Here is a 22,550-nt window from a genome sequence, read left to right on the forward strand (position 1 = left end):
TCTGAGAGTGTAACATTTAGCACTTCAGACGAGTTAAAACTGTGTCCTGTTTTCTGAGTAACATTGAGAATATCTCTATAGATAGTCGCAACATTGCCGCCACGACCAATCATACCAACCGTCTGTCACTGATAGGCTGATGTGATGTGTGATGATTGGCTGATGTGATGCGTGATGATTGGCTGATGGGATGCGTGATGATTGGCTGATGTGATGCGTGATGATCGGCTGATGTGATGCGTGATGATTGGCTGATGGGATGCGTGATGATTGGCTGATGGGATGCGTGATGATTGGCTGATGGGATGCGTGATGATTGGCTGATGTGATGCGTGATGATTGGCTGATGTGATGCGTGATTATTGGCTAATGGGATGCTTGATGATTGGCTGATGTGATGCGTGATGATTGGCTGATGGGATGCGTAATGATTGGCTGATGGGATGCGTGATGATTGGCTGATGTGATGTGTGATGATTGGCTGATGTGATGCGTGATTATTGGCTAATGGGATGTGTGATGATTGGCTGATGTGATGCGTGATGATTGGCTGATGGGATGCGTAATGATTGGCTGATGGGATGCGTGATGATTGGCTGATGGGATGTGTGATGATTGGCTGATGTGATGCGTGATGATTGGCTGATGTGATGCGTGATTATTGGCTAATGGGATGCTTGATGATTGGCTGATGGGATGCGTGATGATTGGCTGATGGGATGTGTGATGATTGGCTGATGTGATGCGTGATGATTGGCTGATGGGATGTGTGATGATTGGCTGATGGGATGCGTGATTATTGGCTAATGGGATGCTTGATGATTGGCTGATGTGATGCGTGATGATTGGCTGATGGGATGTGTGATGATTGGCTGATGGGATGCGTGATTATTGGCTAATGGGATGCTTGATGATTGGCTGATGTGATGCGTGATAGTTTGTATCCTTGACATGAGGTTCAGAGATACACTGTATGCTCTGGCCAAGCAGAGTAAAGTTCTGGGAGCGTATAAAGTAGCGCGACACGCCTTCGAGAAGCTGCAGGGCCTGAAGATCCCGTCCCGCTATCAGGAGAGCATGGAGCTGAGCTGCCTAACAGTGCGCTCCAAACCCTACCGGGACAGCGAGGTGAGTGTGTGTGTGTGTGTGTGTGTTACAGCTGTTTACAGAAGGTGTGCCTGTTGGTAAAGCTTGTGTTTGCTGCAGGATTTGATCCCGATGTGTTTCCGCTGCTCCACCAACAACCCGTTGCTGAATAACCAGGGCAACTCCTGCATCAACTGCAGACAGCCGTTCATATTCTCTGCCTCCTCGTATGGTGAGCGCCTCATATACCTGTCAATCATAACCGGTGTTGTGTGCATGAACAGTAGAATATTAGAGGTCTGTTTGTTGGTTCGTTATTCTGTTGTTTCTTCTGGCTTTTAGTTGACTGTCTGGTTAAACCTCATGAAATTTGCCTTTACACAGTGTTGGTCAAACATGGATGAGATCATCTTCAGAACATTGTGTGACTGTATGAATGTATTATGGTTGTATGATCAGCCACTTCAGTAGTCTTCTCTGGAGGATGGGGGCCAGGATCTTTCACGTATCTGTGATGTATGGTGTGTGTTCAGAGGTTCTTCCGCTGGTGGAGTTTTATCTGGAGGAGGATATCTCGGATGAGGAGGCCGTGTCTCTGATCGACCTGGAAGTGCCTCGCGTGGAGAGAAGCAGCGGCTGGCAGGAGATGAGCAGCGGAGGTAATGTCTCTTTCACCGTATATATATATACGGGAGTAGCAAACGACAGACACATTGTGAGTGGTGTCAGGGCTCGGAGAGGCATTTATTACAGTAAATAAACATAAAATGTCCAAAAATGGGGGAAATAAAGTGTTAAAACAAAAGGGGGGTCTGGTGTCCTCGTCGTGCCAGGGAATGGTGAAGGACGGGTAGTGAAGAGATGGGACGGGTCCAGGTAAGGCAGTGTCCTGGACCCACGAGGACACCAGCGTGCACGGGGAAGAGACCGGTCTCTCGAGGAGAGGCGCGCTCAGCATTTAACAGCGGCGGTGATGAGGCTTCACTCTCGTCAGGTGTGCCTCATCACACGCCGCCAGTCCTCCTCTTCAGCGTCCTCCGCCATATGCAGGAGGACGAGCCAAAGAACAGCTCTAGGGACACTAGAGACTCATGCAGGGTTCGTGTAGGCTGCTTAAGTGATGGAATTTGACTTTTTGAAATTTAAGACCTGGAAAACCCTTGAAAACAGCTATTTATTTAAGAAAATTATTGAAAGACAATATATGCGAAATTAGTGTTTAATTTGATCAATAAAAGTATCTTTCATGCTAAATTAATGCTGCAGCCCATCTGATATAGATATAGAGCCATTTTGCATGGCTATGAGCGTAATATTCCTCATATCAACATATATGATACAGCTTTCATTCTTCAGGTCAATCATATATTCATGGGGGGAAAAATAAGTTTGAAATATTAGTCATAGTATCCTTTCAATGGATAAATTGCTTGTGCTGCACTTTATTTGTACCATTTTGTTTTATTCGTTTATTTTTATAACTTTTTTTAGAATTTGAAAGATAATATAGATATTGTGTAATAAGTGAGATCTCTGATTGTTGTCCTTGCAAAGCCAAAAAAAAAGCAGTGCTTGAAAAGTCCTTGAAAGTCCTGGAATTTCATTTTACGTGTGCGAACCCTGTCATTGGTGCCAATATCTGCAAGTTCTGATGAAAAGTCATTGGTTTCTTGTGTAATGAATTTTTTTGCTTGATTGGCAAGTGGATAAAGACTAGCAATTGTCTTTTACATTAAAAATGTGTTATTTTATTGTTGTGACATCCCTGTTTTGCTCTCCCTCTCTGTCTGCTCCCTATCGCCTGAATTCTGATTGACAACACCTGTAATCTGTAATCTGGCAGCTCGTTAGAGGAATATAATCTAAAGTCACTGTCTAGTGTCCTTCTGACTCCCTCGCTCTGCTCTTACGCTCTACTCTCGTTCACTAGTTTATTCTGTTGTAGCTTTTCTACCAAGTGTACTGATAGTTACTTTGATAGTTACAGTTTCATCTGCTATCTGGAAATTTCTTCCCCTGACCTTTTTTGGTTTCGGCCTGCTGTCATACAATCCAAAATCCCCCCCAAAAAACCTTGGGTACAGAAACAACATAACAGAACAATATACCACATGATAACACCAGTCAACGTACAACATACGTGTGTGTGTGTGTGTGTGTCAGAATCCCAGTGTCTGAAGCTGGATGATGGGACTGAAGACCCAGAGGACGACCCCTTTACAGCCAAACTCAGCTTTGAGGTGAGACTGACTGACAGATGAAAAACATGATTTTTCATAAATACACATTCCTGGTGTTTCTTCATTAGTAAGAAGACACATCGCTTTGGTTATCTTTCATCATAATAACTTGTGATAGACTTTTCATCTTACCATGTGGAAAACTAAAAAAGATTTACCAATCATATCATAGCCATGTTTTCATCATTCAGACGATTCCTGATGAATAAAGTCCCACTTTCCTGCTTTACTCAAACACAGTCACATGACATTGCAGAAACCGTTTCATGTTGCATTGAAATGATCCCAAAGCCATGTTTGTTCTCCTCGTGTGTCACGAGTGCAGTAGTTCATCAGACGAGGCTTGATCCCGGAATAAAAGCGTCTGCCAGCGCTTCCCAGATAACAATATTATGTTCTAAGAACGTTTTGTTCACATTCCCATTAAATTATGAAAACGTTATTTCTGAATGTTTTCTGAACGTGCAAAACGTCCAGTTTTAAAAACGAAAAGATCTTCATTTCTTATCGACTGAAGGAAGACAGACATGAACATCTTGCATGATGTGGGGGGTGAGTAACCTATTAGGACATTTAAATTCTGAAGTGAACTAATCCTTTAATGGGAACATTCCACTTCGTCATTCGTTATGGGAACGTTACTTTTTAATGTTCTCTGAACGTTCTGAAACTAGCATTAAAAACAACAACAACAAAAAAACGAAGAACGTCCAACTAAATGTTTCAGAAATAAAATGTTCCATGAACGATATACAGTGGGGGAAATAACTATTGGATCCTCTGCTGATTTTGTAAGTTCGCCCACTTACAAAGAAATGAAGGTTCTATCATTTTTATGGTAGGTTTATTTTAATGGATAGAGACAGAATATCAACCAGAAAATCCAGAAAAAACACATTATATAAATTATTATTATATTATATTATTACAATTATAAATTGATTTGATCCCCAAGCAAACCATGCCTTAGTACTTGGTGGAGAACCCTTTGTTGGCAAGCACAGAGGAAAGACGTTTCTTGTAGTTGGTCACCAGGTTTGCACACATCTCAGGAGGGATTCTGGTCCATTCTCTACAGATCCTCTCTAAATCCTTAAGGTTTCTTGGCTGTCGCTTGGCAACTCGAAGTTTCAGCTCCCTCCACAGATTGTCTATAGGGTTAAGGTGTGGACACTGGCTAGGCCACTCCAAGACCTTAATGTGCTTCTTCTTGAGCCTCTCCTTTGTTGCCTGGGCGGTGTGTTTTGGGTCATTGTCATGCTGGAAGACCCATCCACGACCCATCTCCAGTGTTCTGGAAGACCCATCCACGACCCATCTCCAGTGTTCTGGAAGACCCATCCACAACCCATCTCCAGTGTTCTGGAAGACCCATCCACGACTCATCTCCAGTGTTCTGGAAGACCCATCCACGACCCATCTCCAGTGTTCTGGAAGACCCATCCACAACCCATCTCCAGTGTTCTGGAAGACCCATCCACAACCCATCTCCAGTGTTCTGGAAGACCCATCCACGACCCATCTCCAGTGTTCTGGAAGACCCATCCACAACCCATCTCCAGTGTTCTGGAAGACCCATCCACGACTCATAGACCCATCCACGACCCATCTCCAGTGTTCTGGAAGACCCATCCACGACCCATCTCCAGTGTTCTGGAAGACCCATCCACGACCCATCTCCAGTGTTCTGGAAGACCCATCCACGACTCATCTCCAGTGTTCTGGAAGACCCATCCACGACCCATCTCCAGTGTTCTGGCTGAGGGACGGAGGTTCTCGTACAAGATTTCATGGTACATGGCCCTGTCCATCGGCCTCTCAGTACGGTGAAGTCGTCCTGTACCCCAGAGCATGATGTTCCCAGCTCGTGCTTGACTGTAGGGATCGTGTTCTTGGGATCATAGTCAGCGTTTCTCTTCCTCCAAACATGACAAAAACTGATGCCAAACAGCTCAATTTTGGTCTCATCTGACCACAGCACTTTCTCCCAAGCCTTCTCTTAATCATTAGATGTTCATTGCCAAACTTCAGTCGGGCCTGTACATGTGCCTTCTTGAGCGGGGGATCTTGCTGGCGCTGCAGGATTTCAATCCACTGTGGCGTAAAGAGTTACTAATGTTCTGCTTGGTGAGTCGCAACTGCCTTGGGATCATTAACAAGCTCCTCCCGTGTAGTTCTGGGCTGATCCCTCTCCTCTCTCAGGATCATCCGTACCCCATGAGGCCAGATCTTGCATGGAGCTCCAGACCGAGGGCGATTGATTTTTCATTTTGTATTTCTTCCATTTCTGAATAATCACACCAGCAAAAGTCTCCTCCTCACCCAGCTTCTTGCTGATGGTGTTGTAGCCCATTCCAGCCTTGTGCAGGTCTATAATCTGGTTTATAGACGGCTCTTTGGTCTTGCCCATGTGGTGGAGAGGATGGAATGGAAGACACAGATTCTGTGTCCACTGACATTAGAACATTAGGAGTTCTTTCTGAAAGTGGCAGGACTAATCTGTGCTCCACATGGGCACATAAGCAATCTGTGGGAGGAAGAATCCTTGCTGGTTGGTTGGGGATCAAATACTTATTTCACTCGATCAAATGCTAATCAATTTACAACCTTTATATAATGTGTTTTTCTGGTCGATATTCTGTCTCTATCCGTTAAAATAAACCAACCATAAAAATGATAGACTCTTCGTTTCTTTGTAAGTGGGTGAACTTACAAAATCAGCAGAGGATCAAATAATTATTTCCCCCATTGTAAATAATGTTTTGAGACATCATTAAAGACCAGATAACTCTGAACGAACGTTCTATTAGCGTTACTGGAAGAACATTTGTTCATAACTTAGAGAGAGCATTCCTGTCGGCTGGCTGTGGGTGATGTTGTCTGATGTTATTGTTGAAAGCGCTATATAAATGAAGGTGACTTGACTTGTCTCGGTGTGCTGTGATTGACAGCAGGGCGGCCGGGAGTTTGTGCCGGTGGTCGTGAGTCGGCCGGTGTTGAGGTCCATGTCCAGGCGAGATGTTCTGATCAAGCGCTGGCCCAAACCTCTCAGCTGGCAGTACTACCGATCCCTGCTGCCCGACGTCAGCATCACTATGTGTCCGTCCTGCTTTCAGGTACACGCACACGCACACACACACACACACACACACACACACACACACACACACACACACACACACACACACACACACACACACACACACACACACACACACACACACACACACACACACACACACACACACACACACACACACACACACACACACACAGGCTTCATGATTTCGGCCTGTTCCCTCTCTGTGATGTTTGATTGCATTCTGTTGTCTTTTCCAAAGATGTTTCACAGTGAGGACTACGAGCTGTTGGTTCTTCAGCACAACTGCTGTCCGTACTGCCGCAGACCCATCGATGAGGCCAGCGCCTAGTGTGTGTGAGAGTGTGTACTGCCGCAGACCCATCGATGAGCCCAGCTAGCTCATCTGTGTGTGCTGAATGTGCGCGATCTCGGTCTGATCAGGATCGAGCTGCTCTAGTCCGTCAGTAAATGCCAGCTCAGCGCAGCTCTGATAGGATTACCGGGATCAACCGGCCAAAGTAGATTACAGTGTGTGTCCATGCATGCTCCTTATCACACTTACACAAACACACAGCTCACTCCATTTCACTGTCCTTTTAAATAAAGTTTTCATATTTATGCTCTAATGTGTATTGCTGTCATGTTTTCCTATCAGTTGAGCTGAAGTGTTTTTATATATATTGTCTTTTAAAATATGGAAGTCATTCTAGTTTTGACAATTAAGTGAATTATAGGAACTCTTCTTATATCTTTTATTACTTCTGATTGGATCTGAGTGGAGTGGACATGACCATTTGTGTAGATTATTGTTGGTTCCTTGAGTGTTTTGAATGCAGAACCAATTTATCATTTCCTTTTTCTGTCCTCAGTTATTTTCCTTCTTGTTCTCTATTAATATCCATTTAACTAACTTCATGTCCTCATCCTTTAGGAATTTATATTATTTTTGGTGGGAAATCAAGAGCACAAACATGATGTTTTGAGAGATTTGTCTCGCTCTGAAATGTTCCTGTTTGTTAAAATGACAGACATCGTCATTTCAAAAGATGGTTAATAAATGAACTCAGTCACTGAACTTTAGCTCTCTATTTCCATTCAGCATTATTTCAGTAATATTAATTGTTTTTGTCATTTATGTCAGTTACAAGTGTAATAGCTGAAGTGTGCATGGCTGGACTCGATCAGAGCGAGTTTCTGAAGTCTAAAGACTAGTTCATGGAAATCCAACAAACACCAGCAAACTTGCAATTGGATTTAGAAGTGAATCCTCCAGTGTCGCACTGAACCGGCCTTGAATGCACTAGTCGGTTCTTGTGGGCATTCGGAGATACATTGGTACTGATTTATTTGAATTTGCGGGGTGGAAAATGAAAGTGTTACTGTGTTTACAGTCGGTTTACCTTCATGGATTATCAAGCCTCTCTGACCCCAATCTGCCTGTAACTCAATTCCTCCAAATTGCATGGCCTCTCTGTAATCTCATTAATCTGGGCACATGGGGTTCATATAAGAGGGACGCTTGAGTCCCGGGCAGCAGATCTCTCGCTCGCTCTCAGGGACTTTATTCCAGCTTCGTCTGTCCACTTTCTCTGTCTTGATCCTTAACCAGTGAACCGAGTATGAACGGAACGGAAGGTCCGAACTTCTACGTGCCGATGTCCAACAGGACCGGTGTGGTCCGCAGCCCGTTTGAGGAGCCGCAGTATTACCTAGCGGAGCCGTGGAAGTACTCGCTTCTGGCCGCGTATATGCTCTTCCTCATCTTCACTTCATTCCCCGTAAACTTCCTCACGCTCTACGTCACGGTGCAGCACAAGAAGCTCCGCACGCCCCTCAACTTCATCCTGCTCAACCTGGCCGTGGCCGACCTGTTCATGGTGGTGGGCGGCTTCACCGTCACGCTCTACACGGCCCTGCACGGATACTTCAACTTGGGGGTCACGGGCTGCTACATCGAGGGCTTCTTCGCCACGCTGGGCGGTAAGTGCACTCCCTCACCGCCGAAAAACCAAACCAACCAGTGCTCGAGATGTTCATTAAAGATCAAATAAGGATCAGAATGCATTATAGGGACATGTTAAAAAAAAACATGGTATTCTTGGGAGTCCCATGTAAAGACTGTGATGTACAGTATAGGTGGTCAAGGTCACTTTTATTTTAGGGTGACTTGTTACAGCGTAATTATACATTAATTATGGGATCGACAATCGCGCCGGCATCAGTTCAAAAGAGACTCAAAATACTCTGTTGACTTTGATATTACAAACAAGTTTCATACATCAATCGATCCTGTTAAGTGTGTATTATTTTTGTGTATACTCACAATAAAAACAAAGTGTTGTGCTTTTTGCCAAATAAAGCAAAATAAACATGATGCGAGTTCTGCTTTCTCTCTGTCAGTGAAGTCCATTTTGAAACGCGTCCGAAAATGAACTATAACTCAGTGAATACTCAGTCAAACAGACACACAGGCATGAAGCTTGAATTCTCTTCTTTTAAATGAAGTAATTTTTATAAAAAAACAAATATTCACAGTTTATGTAATATGTATGAAAAGAGAGATGTCAGTCGTTCTCATCTCAGCTCATTATGTTTTAATGTGACCCCGCCCACGGAGAGCGTGCGCTATTCAAACGCAAATGATCTGAGGCAATCCATGCAAACCTGTGAAACGCCCACATCAGCTGGATAACACACACCGCGAGTTCACTTTCAGACTCATGTACTTTACGACACTGTGAGGAATAATACTATCTTAATAATAATCCTGGAAAATTTACCTCAGAAGTGTTGGAAGTTTCATTTCGAGGAGCAACGGATCCAGCTGAGGAATAGGTCAGTTCTATATTTGCTTTGTTCTCATCGCAATAGTGTCTGTACACGCAAAAATAATGTTTAAATATGAATCGCGTTTCTGTGTGTGAATGAATGAACAGCTTTTACCAAACTCTATTGCTATACTGAGATGAGTAAAAATCGACTACAAAAATTGGATAGATTATAAAGTTTTTACTGTAAAATACTGCCACATCAAATAAGCTTATAATGTTGCCAATTTCTGCTCATATGTTATATATATATATATATATATATATATATATATATATATATATATATTGTCCTTGCATTATTTCTTGTGGCTCAGTGACACACCTGAATGAATGGCTCATTAAGTATGCAGCCTCATTATGCGGGCCCCATTGTCTCCTCAGGTGTGAATCACACCCACTCGCATATTGCCTTTCCAAACAAAAAGTGTCTTACAAAATTTAAATCAATGTATTGTTTTATGTGAATGATTAGGCAGGATGATTTTCACATCATTTTGAAGAAAAAACTCTAGGCAACAAAATCTTGTGGACACATATTTAGTATGTGTTTTGTGGCCTTATTTCAGAAACTTTCATTTTTTGTTTTTTCAATAACCATGCATAAATATTATTCTTTCAAAAATACAAACATGTACATACATGTTGCTCACATATTATGGTAGCCCTGTTTGTGCTAAATAGAGTGTAATTACACCTTTGCCATTAATATGTTTATAAGCAACTGAAAAAAGCACAAATGTCAGAGCATGGGACCTCAAGGACCCCAAAAACACCTCAGACCCCTGAGGGTAAGTACTGAGTAATAATAATTAACCACATGTACTTACTTTAGGATTTGGGTTAGGATAGTTTCTTGTAATTATGCATCATTTAAAGTTATTACTAGAACAACTACATGTAACTTTGACTAACACTGCAAAATAAAGTGTTACCGGTGATTCTCACAAAAATGTCAGAGTCATCATTTTAAAAATAGCGCCTATTTTTTGAGACATTTTCATGACAATTTTGTGGCATGTTTTTCATGCAAATCTAACATCAAAGATTCTGTTATCAAGACCATTAAGCACATTTCACCCTCAACTCTAATAATTACCGTTATGCAAAAACTAATTATACATCCAGGTAGTGTTTGCTGTACAAAAAATTATAATAAATTGTAACCATCCAGATGAGTTACAATAATATGAATAATTTTTGGGGGGGCATAATGTGACAATGCAAAAAGAAAAACAAGGTTAAATATAGGCTTCTTTTTTTATTCTGATTTTGGGAAGGAAATATGAGCTGATCACAGATTTCCTGAGATTCATACATAAGTGCTGTGAAATATTGCTTTTCATCCAGGCAGATAATGACTTCATATCACATTTTGTGGTCATTTGGGTCTCTTATCATAACAGCATCTTTATGGTTGGATCTGATCTTGAGATTCAATAAATTTCCATGTAATAATTGACATTAGCCTATATTTGGACTGTGTAGTCTAGGAGGACGTCTCTGTTACTGGTGTAACCCTCGTTCCCTGATGGAGGGGAAAAGAGATGTTGTCAAAATACAGTCACCAGGGGATCCCCTTGAGAGCCCGAAACACTTCTGACATATTCTGAAAAAGCCAATGGAATTGGTGTGTGAAATTTGCATGCCAGGCCATGCCCCTGGACATATGGGTATATAAGGTGAGCCGGCTGCACACATACTTAAGGTTTGTTCTGAGGAACTGAGACAGCATCTCAAACCCCTCAGATGCAGTTCAAGTTTTGACCGTCAGGGAATGAGGTTTACGTCATTAACCGAGATGTTCCATTTACCGACACTAGGGGTCCCTTATACTAAACGTCAAAACATGTACTGTGTCACAAGGCATGGCAGTGCAAATGCAGGCAACCCTCCATGTGCCAACTGAGCCACTGCGCAAGTGCAACTACACTAACTTGCGACCGACCAATGCCCAGGGTAAGGACTTCAGGTCTTCCACCCAAGAGGACCATCTCACCTCTTCCAGGGAGAGGTCACTCAAGCTATAGGCCTCTTCTGATTTTCCTCAAGAAAAGTTTTATTTTATGATGAATAAACCTGGTTGTTAACGTTGGGAAGCATTCTCCTCCTCGCTGAGAAAGGAACACTACAGAGACCTCATCCTACCCGTAGAAGGAGGTTAGCATGTGGAAAATACATACTATGGACTCACCAGATGGAGTACTACATAGGAAAGAGTTTCTGTGGTGGGCTCCACTTAAGGAGGGAGAGACTAGCGGCTTCACAGCGACTGATGACAGAGCTAGCTCCGCCCAGGGTAAGACATGGTAAATGGTAAATGGACTGCATTTATATAGCGCTTTCACAGACCCAATTGCCACCAAAGCGCTTTACAATATTGCCTCAGATTCACCCATTCACTCACTCATTCATACACCGACGGCGGTGTCAGCCATGCAAGGTGATCCAGCTCGTCGGGAGCAGCTGGGGTTAGGTGTCTTGCTCAAGGACACCTCGACACTTGGTCAGGTGGAACCGGGGATTGAACCACCAACCTTCCGGTTTGTAGACAATCTACATGAACCACTGAGCCACTGCCGCCCCACATTGGGTTTACAGACAAGGAAACTGAAAAGTGAGAGAATACATTGTATGGGGTCACCGTTAGGGAACCACTACATACAGAGCACTAGCCAGATTACAAGGGCTTACCTGAAAAGGGGCATACCATGAGTAATGAGCTCGGTAGTGAGTTCTCCCACCAAACTCATCCATCGCAATAGTGCTTAAGTGATGGAGAAGGATGGCCCAGGGTTCACCATTCAAGGGAAACTGGACCTAAAAAGTGCACGTTATCACCTCAGAGAGGAATAAGGTGCTGATACAACCACTGCATCCAACCAGTTTGAGTTTTAACTGCTATTACTTGAGACTCGAGACGAAACCGTTTTCATGCGTAGATCAAATCTCACAAATGTTTTGGGCCTGCAGCTCTACATATGTCTGCTAATGAAGTACTGTTTGCTAGAGCCGATGTGGCTGCGATATCCCTAGAGTTGAGCCCTCATTCCCAATACGTTTTAGGCCTGATAACCCCGGAGAATGGCATCCACAATCCAGTGGGCCATTCTTTGTTTGGAGACATGTTTCGCTTTCTGGTGATCTTAAAAGCAGACAAAGAGCTGCTCCGCTCGTCTGAAGCTCTGTGTCCGGGTCTAGACAGATGCACAGAGTGCACACTGGACACAGCAGAGACAGGGCTGGGTCTCCCTCCTCAGGAGGGATTGCTTGCAAGTTCACCACTTGGTCCCTGAAGGGAGTAGTCCATGGCTATCCAGGCCAGAGTCTCAGGACAACGTGAGAGTAGGCCGGCCCAAATTCCAGGCACAATTCATTAATGGAGAAGGCTTTTTGGGCCTGAAGGACTAGAGAGAGATCCCAAGAGGGGATAAGGCGAGGTCTAGGAGGGTTTTGCCTCAGTGCACCTCTCAAGAACCTAACTATCAGGTTGTGCTTTCCTATGGACCTACCACCCACTGTGTTGTGATTAGCCCCCTGTAGCGGCCATGTACACTTTAAGGGTAGAGGCCGACAGATGCCTCTCCAGGCCCTGCGGAAGAAAGGAAAGCACCGAGCCGACGTTACAACTTTATGGGTCTTCACTCCGGGAAGGCCGCTGGTGATAGTCCTCTGAATTCCTCCTCGGCCCGTCCAGGGACCAGACGTAGAGGTTCCAGAAGTATGGGCGCGGGTGCCTGATTGTGCCATGCCCCTGAGAAAGAAGGTTCTTCCTCAGGGAATCCACCAGGGAGGGGCCAATGTCATCAGCGTGAGCCCCGAAAACCAAGTCTGGTTGGGCCAGTAGGGCAACCATTTGGACTTGTTCTTCTTCCTCCCTGACTTTGCACAGAGTGTGACATGCGAGGGAATTGGATGCCGCCCTGGCAATTTATATATGCCACTGTTGCTGTGTTGTCTGTCTGGACCACAGCATGCTTCCCCTGAATCAACAGTCGAAACTTCCTTAGAGCTAGTAGCATGGCCAACAACTCAAGGCAGTTGATGTGCCAGCGCAGTCTGGGTGCCCGTTGCATACAGTGTCCCAGCCGGTCTCAGAGGAGTCTGCTGTGTCAACAACAATACACACTTGTTCAGGAACTCTGACCAAGGACTGAATAAATGGCGGTAAATCGTTGTGATGACCACATGATGTGCCGCTGTGCCGCGGTGCTACTACAATCTCAAGTAGTTCAGCACTGACTGTGCACAGTGTTGAGAAAGACGTGCTTTCATGGCGATCGAGTCCAACTCCACACAGAGAAAAGAGATGCTCTGCATGGGGGAGAGCTTGCTCTTCTCCCAATCTGGCTAAGTGCTTGAGGACCAGGACAACCTCTTGAATGGGACACTCTGCAGGGCCCGATTCAACATTCGCAGAACTAGGATTGGTTGCGCTTTTGTAAAACCTGTTTTTCATCCTGGCTGGAGAGACAGGCTCTCTTGTGTCCTTTGCCAGTAGGATCGCTGTATTGTGTATCTGAAATCCAGCAGCAGATGCTCTATTGCAGAGGTGAATGGATTCGGTTCTCTTGCAGAGTGACGCTGGCTTGGGCTCCAAAGAACAAAGCTGAAGTTTGTCAGCAGCCGGCTGGCCTTATATAGCCATATGTCTGGGGCCGTGTCCTGACATGCAAATTCCACATGTTAATTCCATTGGCCTTTTCTGAATATGTCAGAGGTATTTGGGGCTCTCAAGGGTGCACCCTAAGGTCGGCATTTTGACACAACATCAAAAGTGAAAGGGTTTGTTCTCCGTTATTCAACATCACATTTTCCTTCCTTGCCACAGCTGCTTGTGTCTTGCACAGTAGGGGAGTAAAAATAAAGTATTATGTCACTGTTAAGTAACTGCTTAAGTTCAAACAAATTGACCAAAATCTAAACTATGATTTGTGTAATTTTAGTTATGACAGTGACACACATCAGTTCATAGTATAACTACACCAAAACATAACTAGATTAAAAAGTTAATCTATATGTTGCCTTGAGAAAGCCGGACCAGAAAGTTTGAAGTTTTAAAGGCTTTAAGTTTAAAGTAGTTTAAAGTTTAAAGTAGTTAGAAGTTTAAAGTAGTTTAAAGTTTAAAGTATAGTTTGAAGTTTAAAGTAGTTTGAAGTAGTTTAAAGTATGATTGATAGATAGATAGATAGATAGATAGATAGACAGACAGACAGACAGACAGATAGATAGATAGATAGATAGATAGATAGATAGATAGATAGATAGATAGATAACTGAGTTTATATGAGTCTCAGTTCATTTATTTATTTATGAGTTTAAAAGTTCATAAGTGTATGAATTCATGAGTTTATAAGTGTACGAGTTTATGAGTTTAGAGTTTATGTTTAAATTAAGTAAATTTAGTAGTTTGAAGTATAACTTAGTTTGAAGTTTAAATTAGTTTGAAGTTTAAAGTAGTTTGATAGGTAGATAGATAGATAGAGTTTGGAGTATGTAGAGTTAAAGCTCAAGGAGGAGATTAAGTTGTACATTTCAGAGTAAGATGAAGAAGAATAACTAGAATGTGCCGGATGCTATGCGGTTGCTAGGGTGTTCTGGGTGGTTGCTAGGCGGTTGCTATGGTGTTCTGGGTGGTTGCTAAGGTTTTCTGGGTGGTTGCTAGTGCGTTGCTAGGCAGTTGCTAGGGTGTTATGGTTGGTTGCTATGGTGTTAGGCAGTTGCTAAAGTATTCTGAGTAGTTTCTAGGCAGTTGCTAAGGTATTCTGGGTGGTTGCTGGGCTGTTGCTAGGGTGTTTTGGGTGGTTTCTATGGAGTTCTTTGCATGTCCTTGGCAAGATTTAGAACTTAACTAATCACTATTGGCATGTAGCTGTTCACTGCTAGCATGTGTAGCTTGTTGGAAGTGCTGTTTGCAAGCATGAGTCAAAAGACCCAACCCTCATGTCTCTACGATGTTCCGATGCAGAGATATAGGTCTTAGGGTTAGGTCTAAACGGTTGCAAGGGTACTCTGTTTGGTTGCTAGTGAGTGGCTTGGCAGCTGCCAATGATGTTACTCCAAAAGCTCCTTGCCAGTATGAATGATAACAACCCCCATGCCTCTATGACTTTCAGATTAGAAGATATCCCTCTTTTGGTTTGGGTTGCTAGGGTGCTCGACAATGGTTGCTAGGGTGTGGCTAGAAAGTGTTGAAGGCGTCTCATGATTGGCTGTTTTGCTGCTCCGAGTCAAACAAGACCACCCTCATTTTTTTATGACACTTATATCCAAAGATATCCCTTTGATCTCTTTCAATGGAAGTCTATGGAACTTCTTGCTATGGAGCTCCAAATGGTTGCTAGGGCGTGGCTTGATAGCTTCACAATGATCCTGAGAGACTGATTGGTCGTCTGAGTAAAATGAGCCTGCCCCCTTGTCTCTATGACACTGTGATCCAGAGTTATGTTCAATACAAAAAATGTATCATAGTAGGAGAAACACATGCGTTTCATGGGCCAACCTTCGCCATAGTTAGTCAATGGGGCAACTTTGGGCGCCTCTTGCCCCACAAAGGTGCAACATTTACCCCATTGTGAGGTATGTTCTTACAGAGCCTGTTAGCCTCTTCAAATGTGGTTACCCACACGTTTCTGCGAAATCATCGCTCAGAGCTATGAGTGGTCAAAGTTCGTCGCAATGTTAAGTCTATGGGATTTTTTGGCCTCTTTTTTGCTCCTGGGGCGAACACCGTACCCCCGATTGCTTATAAAAGATCTCTCCTCAATGAGCCACACGATTTGACGCCTCATTCATGGGACTGTGACAAACGGTACAGGAGGAGTAGCGCGCCAAACTTTTGTCCGGAATAGTAAGACCTACAATGTACATTTCCTGAAGAAAGTGTGAGTGGTGCTTGCAGTGGCAAAATTCGGCATGGTTGCTAGGGTGTTTCTAGTGGGTTGCTAAAGTGTTCTGGATAGTTGTTAGGTGGTTACTAGGGTATTCTGGGTGGTTGCTAGGGCGTTGCTAGGGTGTTCTGGGTAGTTGCTAGGCGGTTGCTAGGGTGTTCTGGGTGGTTTCTATGGTGTTGCTAGGCAGTTGCTAGGATATTATTGGTGGTTGCTAGGGTGTTGCTAGGGTGTTCTGGGTGGTTGCTATGGTGTTGCTAGGCGGTTGCTAGGGTATTCTGGGTGGTTGCTAGGGCATTGCTAGGTAGTTGCTAGGCGGTTGCTAGGGTGTTCTGGGTGGTTGCTAAGGTTGCTAGGCAGTTGCTATGGTATTCTGGGTGGTTGCTAGGGTGTTACTATGGTGTTCTGGGCAGTTGCTAGACGGTTGCTAGGGTGTTCTGGGTGGTTGCTAGGCGGTTGCTATGGTATTATGGGTGGTTGTTAGGGTGTTGTGGGTGGTTGCTAGGCAGTTACTAAAGTGTTCTGGGTGGTTGCTAGGGCTTTGCTAGGGTGTTCTGGGTGGTTGTTTGGTGGTTGTGGTTGGTTGCTAGGCAGTTGCTAAGGTGTTATGGGTGGTTGCTAGGGTATTTTGGGTGATTTCTTGGCAGTTGCTAAGGTATTCTGGGTGGTTGCTAGGGCGTTACTAGGGTGTTCTGGGTGGTTGCTTGGGTGTTGCTAGGCAGTTGCTAGGGTGTTCTGGGTGGTTACTATGGTGTTGCTAGGTGGTTGCAAGGGTATTCTGGGTGGTTGTTATGGTGTTGCTAGGCAGTTGCGAGGGTATTCTGGGTGGTTGCTAGGGTGTTCAAAAGTGAATTACACAACTGTTAAAAATATATAGCAAATCTCAACTATCCTAATGCTCAGCTCTTAACTGCTAAAATCTGGACTAATAGGCGTTACAAACATTAACAGCATTAATTTCTGTAAAGCCCTCTACAAATAGAACTGAACTGACTACATGTAGATTGAGCTGAACTGAGTGATCATGATCTTCTCTGTGTTTCTCAGGTGAGATTGCGCTGTGGTCTCTGGTGGTCTTGGCTATTGAGCGCTACATTGTCGTGTGTAAACCGATGAGCACGTTTCGTTTCGGTGAGACTCACGGCATCATAGGAGTGGGCTTCACCTGGGTCATGGCCCTCACCTGCGCCGTGCCGCCCCTACTGGGCTGGTCCAGGTAATCAACCACGCTTTTCAGAATAATACGCTTTTAACTAAATTTCCTAGGACAGTATAATCGAAAGTGCCTGAGACATTGGGCGGGTTAGACTATAAGAACAACAGACGTACATGGCTGTGTGTGTGTGCGTGTGTGTGTGTGTGTGTGTGTGCAGGTATATTCCCGAGGGGATGCAGTGCTCTTGTGGAATAGATTACTACACTCCCAAACCGGAAATCAACAACACCTCGTTTGTCATCTACATGTTCATCCTGCATTTCTTCATCCCAATGCTGATCATCTTCTTCTGCTACAGTCGTCTGCTCTGCACTGTCCGCGCGGTAAGACACACACACACACTCTCACACACACACACACACACACACACACACACACACACACACACACACACACACACACACACACACACATACACACACACACACACACACACACACACACACACACACACACACACACACATACACACACACACACACCAGAGCTGGAAAGTCAGACTCATTTGTGTGAATTGGTTCTTGTGAACAGTTTTAAATTTGAAGATCATATTACTTATCATTTGCTCCTTATAGAACCACCTCGCGGCCAATTTTCACAAAATTTGGTACATATATTCATTTTCCCACAATGTATGGATATATCCATTTTTTGTAATAGTAGGCCATTCAGATTTGATCTCATTAGTCGCTGAAATTTTATTGGCGGGCGGCCTTGTTTTTGAAGTATCCTAGTGTTAGGGGATTTACAGTTAAGGACCCAAAGACAAGATATGATTATTTAAGACCAAGGGCCCTATCTTTCACCCAGCACAATTGACTTTGTACACCGACGCATGTATCATTCCTATTTCTCACAGCGAACTTTTCCCTCCACAGACGCACGCCGGTAAATTAGGGAATGAACTTGCGCTCCCGGGGGCGGTTCAGCGAAAAGAGGAGGCGTGTTCCGGCGCAAACGTTCCCTGGTGCTATTTTGCAGTTTCAGAAAACAATTCCTCCACTGACCAGGAGAAACCTCGTCTAAAGTCAGTGGCGTTATTCAGATGCAATTTTAAGGGCGCATGCTTGGTCATAATGTAGCGTGTGCACAACGCACACACACTTTGATTCTCTCATCTACACACAGACGCAGCAGTTCTCATTTGTGCAAATCATACATAATTACAAGGAACAATATTAACACACGAGGGAAATCATTGTTGTGTCCATGAAGATGTGGAAAAACAGGCATAAATCTAGCTTACACATTTACCCACATTATTATACGCCTGTTTAAGCGAAGCTAATTTGTGTGTGTTTCTCCATCCCCAATGTCACTTCTCTTTGTTTTACGGCCCTGACGAGAACGTCGGTCTCCTCGGCTGTGAACCGCTCCTGGCGCGCGTCTGGCAAATCCGCCGTTATAATAGCAATCCGCCATGGAACAAGCGCGCCTGCTCTTAAAGGGAATGTGAGATGTCGCTCTGATTGGTTTATTTCACGTTACGCCCAAACCACACCTATGAGTAATGAAGCTACTTCAGACCAACACATTTTAGATTTGCGTCGGGCGCAAGAGTAATTTATCCCGCCGGTATAATAGCAACAGCGCCCGAGACCCGCCCACAAAGTTACTTGCGTTTCGCGTTTGATACTTGCGTTTCAGATCGTTAAAATAGGGCCCAAAGAGTTAAAAGTGCAGTCAATTTAAGACAAGAGTCAGAATTATGATAAATTAAAGAAAAGTTTTACTGAAGATAGTTCAGGCAGAAGTCAGCTTCAAGACTCGCAAGGAGTTCGTAGGCTGCTCCGCTTACAGTTACAAAGATCACAGCAGTTATGCTCTACACCAAGGTCTAAGCTACGTCCTTGCTTCAGGTTGAATGATTCTGATTAGCTAAGAAATAGATAAACATAGTCATTTTGCACACATGGACTGATAGGCAGAAGCACATCTCCATAGTCTGTACGGCTGCCACCAGGACCCTGAGTTAGGAACCAGTGGTCCTCCGAGGTCACATGACTGTGTGTCCGGGCGCCAGCATGTCGAAGAAAACAAGTCAGTCAATCTCCAATAATGCCACTTGTTCCTTAACCTGTAACCAAGAATACTAACACACAAACACACACAACACACACACACACACACACACACACACACACACACACACACACACACACACACACACACACACACACACACACACACACACACACACACACACACACACACACAGCTTCTTCAAACTTGGATTTGGCCAGAACAGGAGACTCTTCCCAAAACATCCAGATAACATCTTCTTTCTCTCAATGAGAGGACACATTAATCTAACAGTAAAGACTTTAGCTAAGAAATGGTCACTTAAACTATTGGCTCCAATGACCCTTGTGACCTATAGACACTAGAATAACAGATATATATATAGACCTTTCTCAAATAAAACAAGTCCATATCTTATCTCTGGAAGCCGGGTTAAATGAGCAAGCACTGTTACTGCATTCCTGGCATTGGCCAGACCCTCAGTCACCTCTCAGATATCAAATACAGACATTAGCGAATACATGAAATAAACATTTCAGTAATCTCACTGGTAACTTCAATAACGAAGTAAAATCTCATAAGCCATTCAATGAGAAGTCATTCAACTCATTTTATATTTAGAAGGAAAAATATTGATTAATACCTTGATTATAATCACTCATTTTATGAAACTTGGTGTGCGTTCTCAGAATGTCCTGTTGTCTGTGTGTGTCATGACTATGGGTGATTGGACATTGCATTCATCAGATATGGGTCAACTTGTGAAAATGCGTGTCGCCTGACCAATTATATGGAGTCATAAGAGTTTTCATAACCATCATAATTTAGTTGTTTACCTGACAGGTGTTCCGACCAGATCAGCCAAATTTCATTGTATTGGTTAATTGAGAAAAACGGACTTACGGGTATGGTCCACCCAAAAATGAGAATTCTATCATCGTCTACTCGCCCTCATGTCATTCCAAACCTGTATGACTTTCTTGATTCTGCAGAACGCAGAAGAAGATTTTTTAAAGAATGTTGGAAACCAAACAGTTTTGATGACCATTTACACAATTGCACAACATAAAGCTTCTTTACTGGCATCGATGGTTCCATTAAGAACCTTTAACATCCATGGAATTGATAACACATCCAGTCTAGGAATGCTTTTACTAAGCCATTTCTTGATAAAGGCCACAAGAACTAGTTCTGAGTCTGACATATAAACTCGGGTTAGTTGACCTCTATGGCTGCTCTGCAGTGAAGAGCCAGTGTTTCACACCATAATAATATATGACACTATAGCACTGTACCAATCAGCATCTAGGACTATGAATATCTGATATGGTATCTGATTGTTTTATGTAATTGTTGTATTCTCTGTTGTCAGGCTGCTGCTCAACAGCAGGAGTCAGAGACGACCCAGCGTGCCGAGCGGGAAGTGACTCGTATGGTGATCGTCATGGTGATTGCGTATCTGGTGTGCTGGGTGCCGTACGCCAGTGTGGCCTGGTACATCTTTGCTAATCAGGGGGCTGAATTTGGTCCTGTCGCCATGACGATACCAGCTTTCTTTGCCAAGAGTGCAGCGCTCTACAACCCGGTCATCTACATCATACTCAACAGACAGGTGAGCCTGTGACTCACGCACTTTAATACTTCTATATGTGTATTATATTATATTTAGGGCTGAAAAAGTGATCATGAGCCCAATTACATCAAAATCAAAGTTTTGTGATGATAACTGATGATAACGCACTTTAGACACAATGCTGCCAGTTTCTTTGTTGTTGGTCTGCCATCAATAATTCAGCGATAGAAGAGCATGAGGGTCTTAAGGTCAATTCCCAGGGAATGCATGAACAGATTAAATGAACAATTTGAATGCAATGTAAGATATGTTGGATAAAAAGTCTGACAAAATGCTCACATGTGATGCAAACTGGTTTAAACACACACAGCAGAATTAACTATTGTGTGTATTTAAGCAACACACACTGTTTTTGAACTGAATGAATCAGTGTTGTTCACATCGGTTGGGTGAATAAGTCAATGACTCACTCATTCAGGCCGTAATATGACTGTATATCAGAGCCTTAGGAACGCCATATGGCTCATTGTATAGTCTCCATGAAAGCACTGTGGAGGAGGTCAAACATCTCAAACGCTCAGACGATGATGAGGAGAAGAAGAGCCATCCATTAAATTACACACTACAATGGCCATTATTAAAATACATCCCAGTCTCAGAATAGTAAGAGTAACTGACCTTGATTCTTATGGTTTGGTTTTAAATATAATAGAGGGAATCTATTAGACTTCATTTTAGCCTCACTACAACTGGGGCACTGGTCCAGATTTGCCGGTTTCATGAACAGAGTCTAGGACTGTAATTTGAGCAATTTGTAGCTTTGTTAATTTTCCATTTTCATTGCAATTTTAATAAACAGAGTAACCATTAAACTTTACTGAAATTATCGGGGGTCCAAGGTGGACACATCTGACATTGGACACCCCTAGTTTCTATAGAAAGCACAAGCTCTACACACTTCACCACAGTAACTGTTAACTGCTGTCATGTGTTTACACTGGTTCAGTTCAGGAACTGCATGCTCACTACGGTCTGCTGTGGGAAGAACCCGTTTGGAGAGGAGGAGAGTATGATGGCCTCCAGTAAGACTCAGTCCTCGATGGTCTCGTCCGCTCAAGTGGCTCCCGCCTGAACATCCCAACGGCTGAGACCTGGACCGGTCCGGCCCGCAGACTCCTACAGGCCAAACAGCGCTCCTAAAATCTACATCATCTTCTTCTGCCTTTGTATCGTAAAAACGGGCCAGATCTCTATAATACTGCCGTATGTCTTGAACTGTGTGCAACTGTGCATTTATAGGGGAAATCCTTTCAATGTCTGTTCCATTATCTTCGGCTTCACCAGCGCTTGTTGATTCTGCAGGTGTTAGATGAATATGTAGCTAGGGCCAGTTATGAATTTGTACATTTTGACTATTGTAGATGATGTTCTGATGTTGACAGAAGTGATTCTGAGCGCTGGAGCCATAAGAGACCTCAGGAGAAACCATTCTGTGAACGTTTAGATGTAAATGTTGTCTGTGGAAGAATTAAGATTGAATATGTAAATGTGTGATGATGAAAAAATACAGAGGTAAAGATGAAATAAAAGCTCATGTGAAACTTGAGACGCTT

General features: G+C 43.6%; 2 protein-coding genes across 3 annotated transcripts in view; both read left to right on the forward strand.

The window, feature by feature from the left end:
• The window catches only part of ift122 (intraflagellar transport 122 homolog (Chlamydomonas)), a 66,117-nt gene extending 59,083 nt beyond the window's left edge, over positions 1 to 7,034 (forward strand). The window contains exons 24-29 of one of the 2 annotated variants that reach the window (XM_084389389.1): positions 963 to 1,128; positions 1,207 to 1,318; positions 1,620 to 1,745; positions 3,250 to 3,326; positions 6,278 to 6,442; positions 6,668 to 7,034. In XM_084389389.1, the coding sequence (XP_084245515.1) occupies positions 963 to 1,128; positions 1,207 to 1,318; positions 1,620 to 1,745; positions 3,250 to 3,326; positions 6,278 to 6,442; positions 6,668 to 6,757 (736 nt within the window). In that variant the 3' untranslated portion in view covers positions 6,758 to 7,034. The remainder of the gene's footprint in view (positions 1 to 962; positions 1,129 to 1,206; positions 1,319 to 1,619; positions 1,746 to 3,249; positions 3,327 to 6,277; positions 6,443 to 6,667) is intronic. The other variant, XM_084389390.1, reaches the window with a different exon arrangement.
• An 895-nt stretch (positions 7,035 to 7,929) lies between these two features.
• Positions 7,930 to 22,542, forward strand: exorh (extra-ocular rhodopsin). Its single transcript, XM_084388654.1, has 5 exons — positions 7,930 to 8,388; positions 17,174 to 17,342; positions 17,500 to 17,665; positions 20,737 to 20,976; positions 21,944 to 22,542. Exons 1-5 carry the CDS (start codon positions 8,028 to 8,030, stop codon positions 22,067 to 22,069), a joined length of 1,062 nt encoding a protein of 353 aa, XP_084244780.1. The 5' UTR covers positions 7,930 to 8,027; the 3' UTR covers positions 22,070 to 22,542.
• The last annotated feature ends 8 nt before the right edge of the window (positions 22,543 to 22,550 follow it).

Source organism: Rutilus rutilus (genome assembly GCF_951802725.1).
Source record: "Rutilus rutilus genome assembly, chromosome: 19".
Classification (NCBI taxonomy): domain Eukaryota; kingdom Metazoa; phylum Chordata; class Actinopteri; order Cypriniformes; family Leuciscidae; genus Rutilus; species Rutilus rutilus.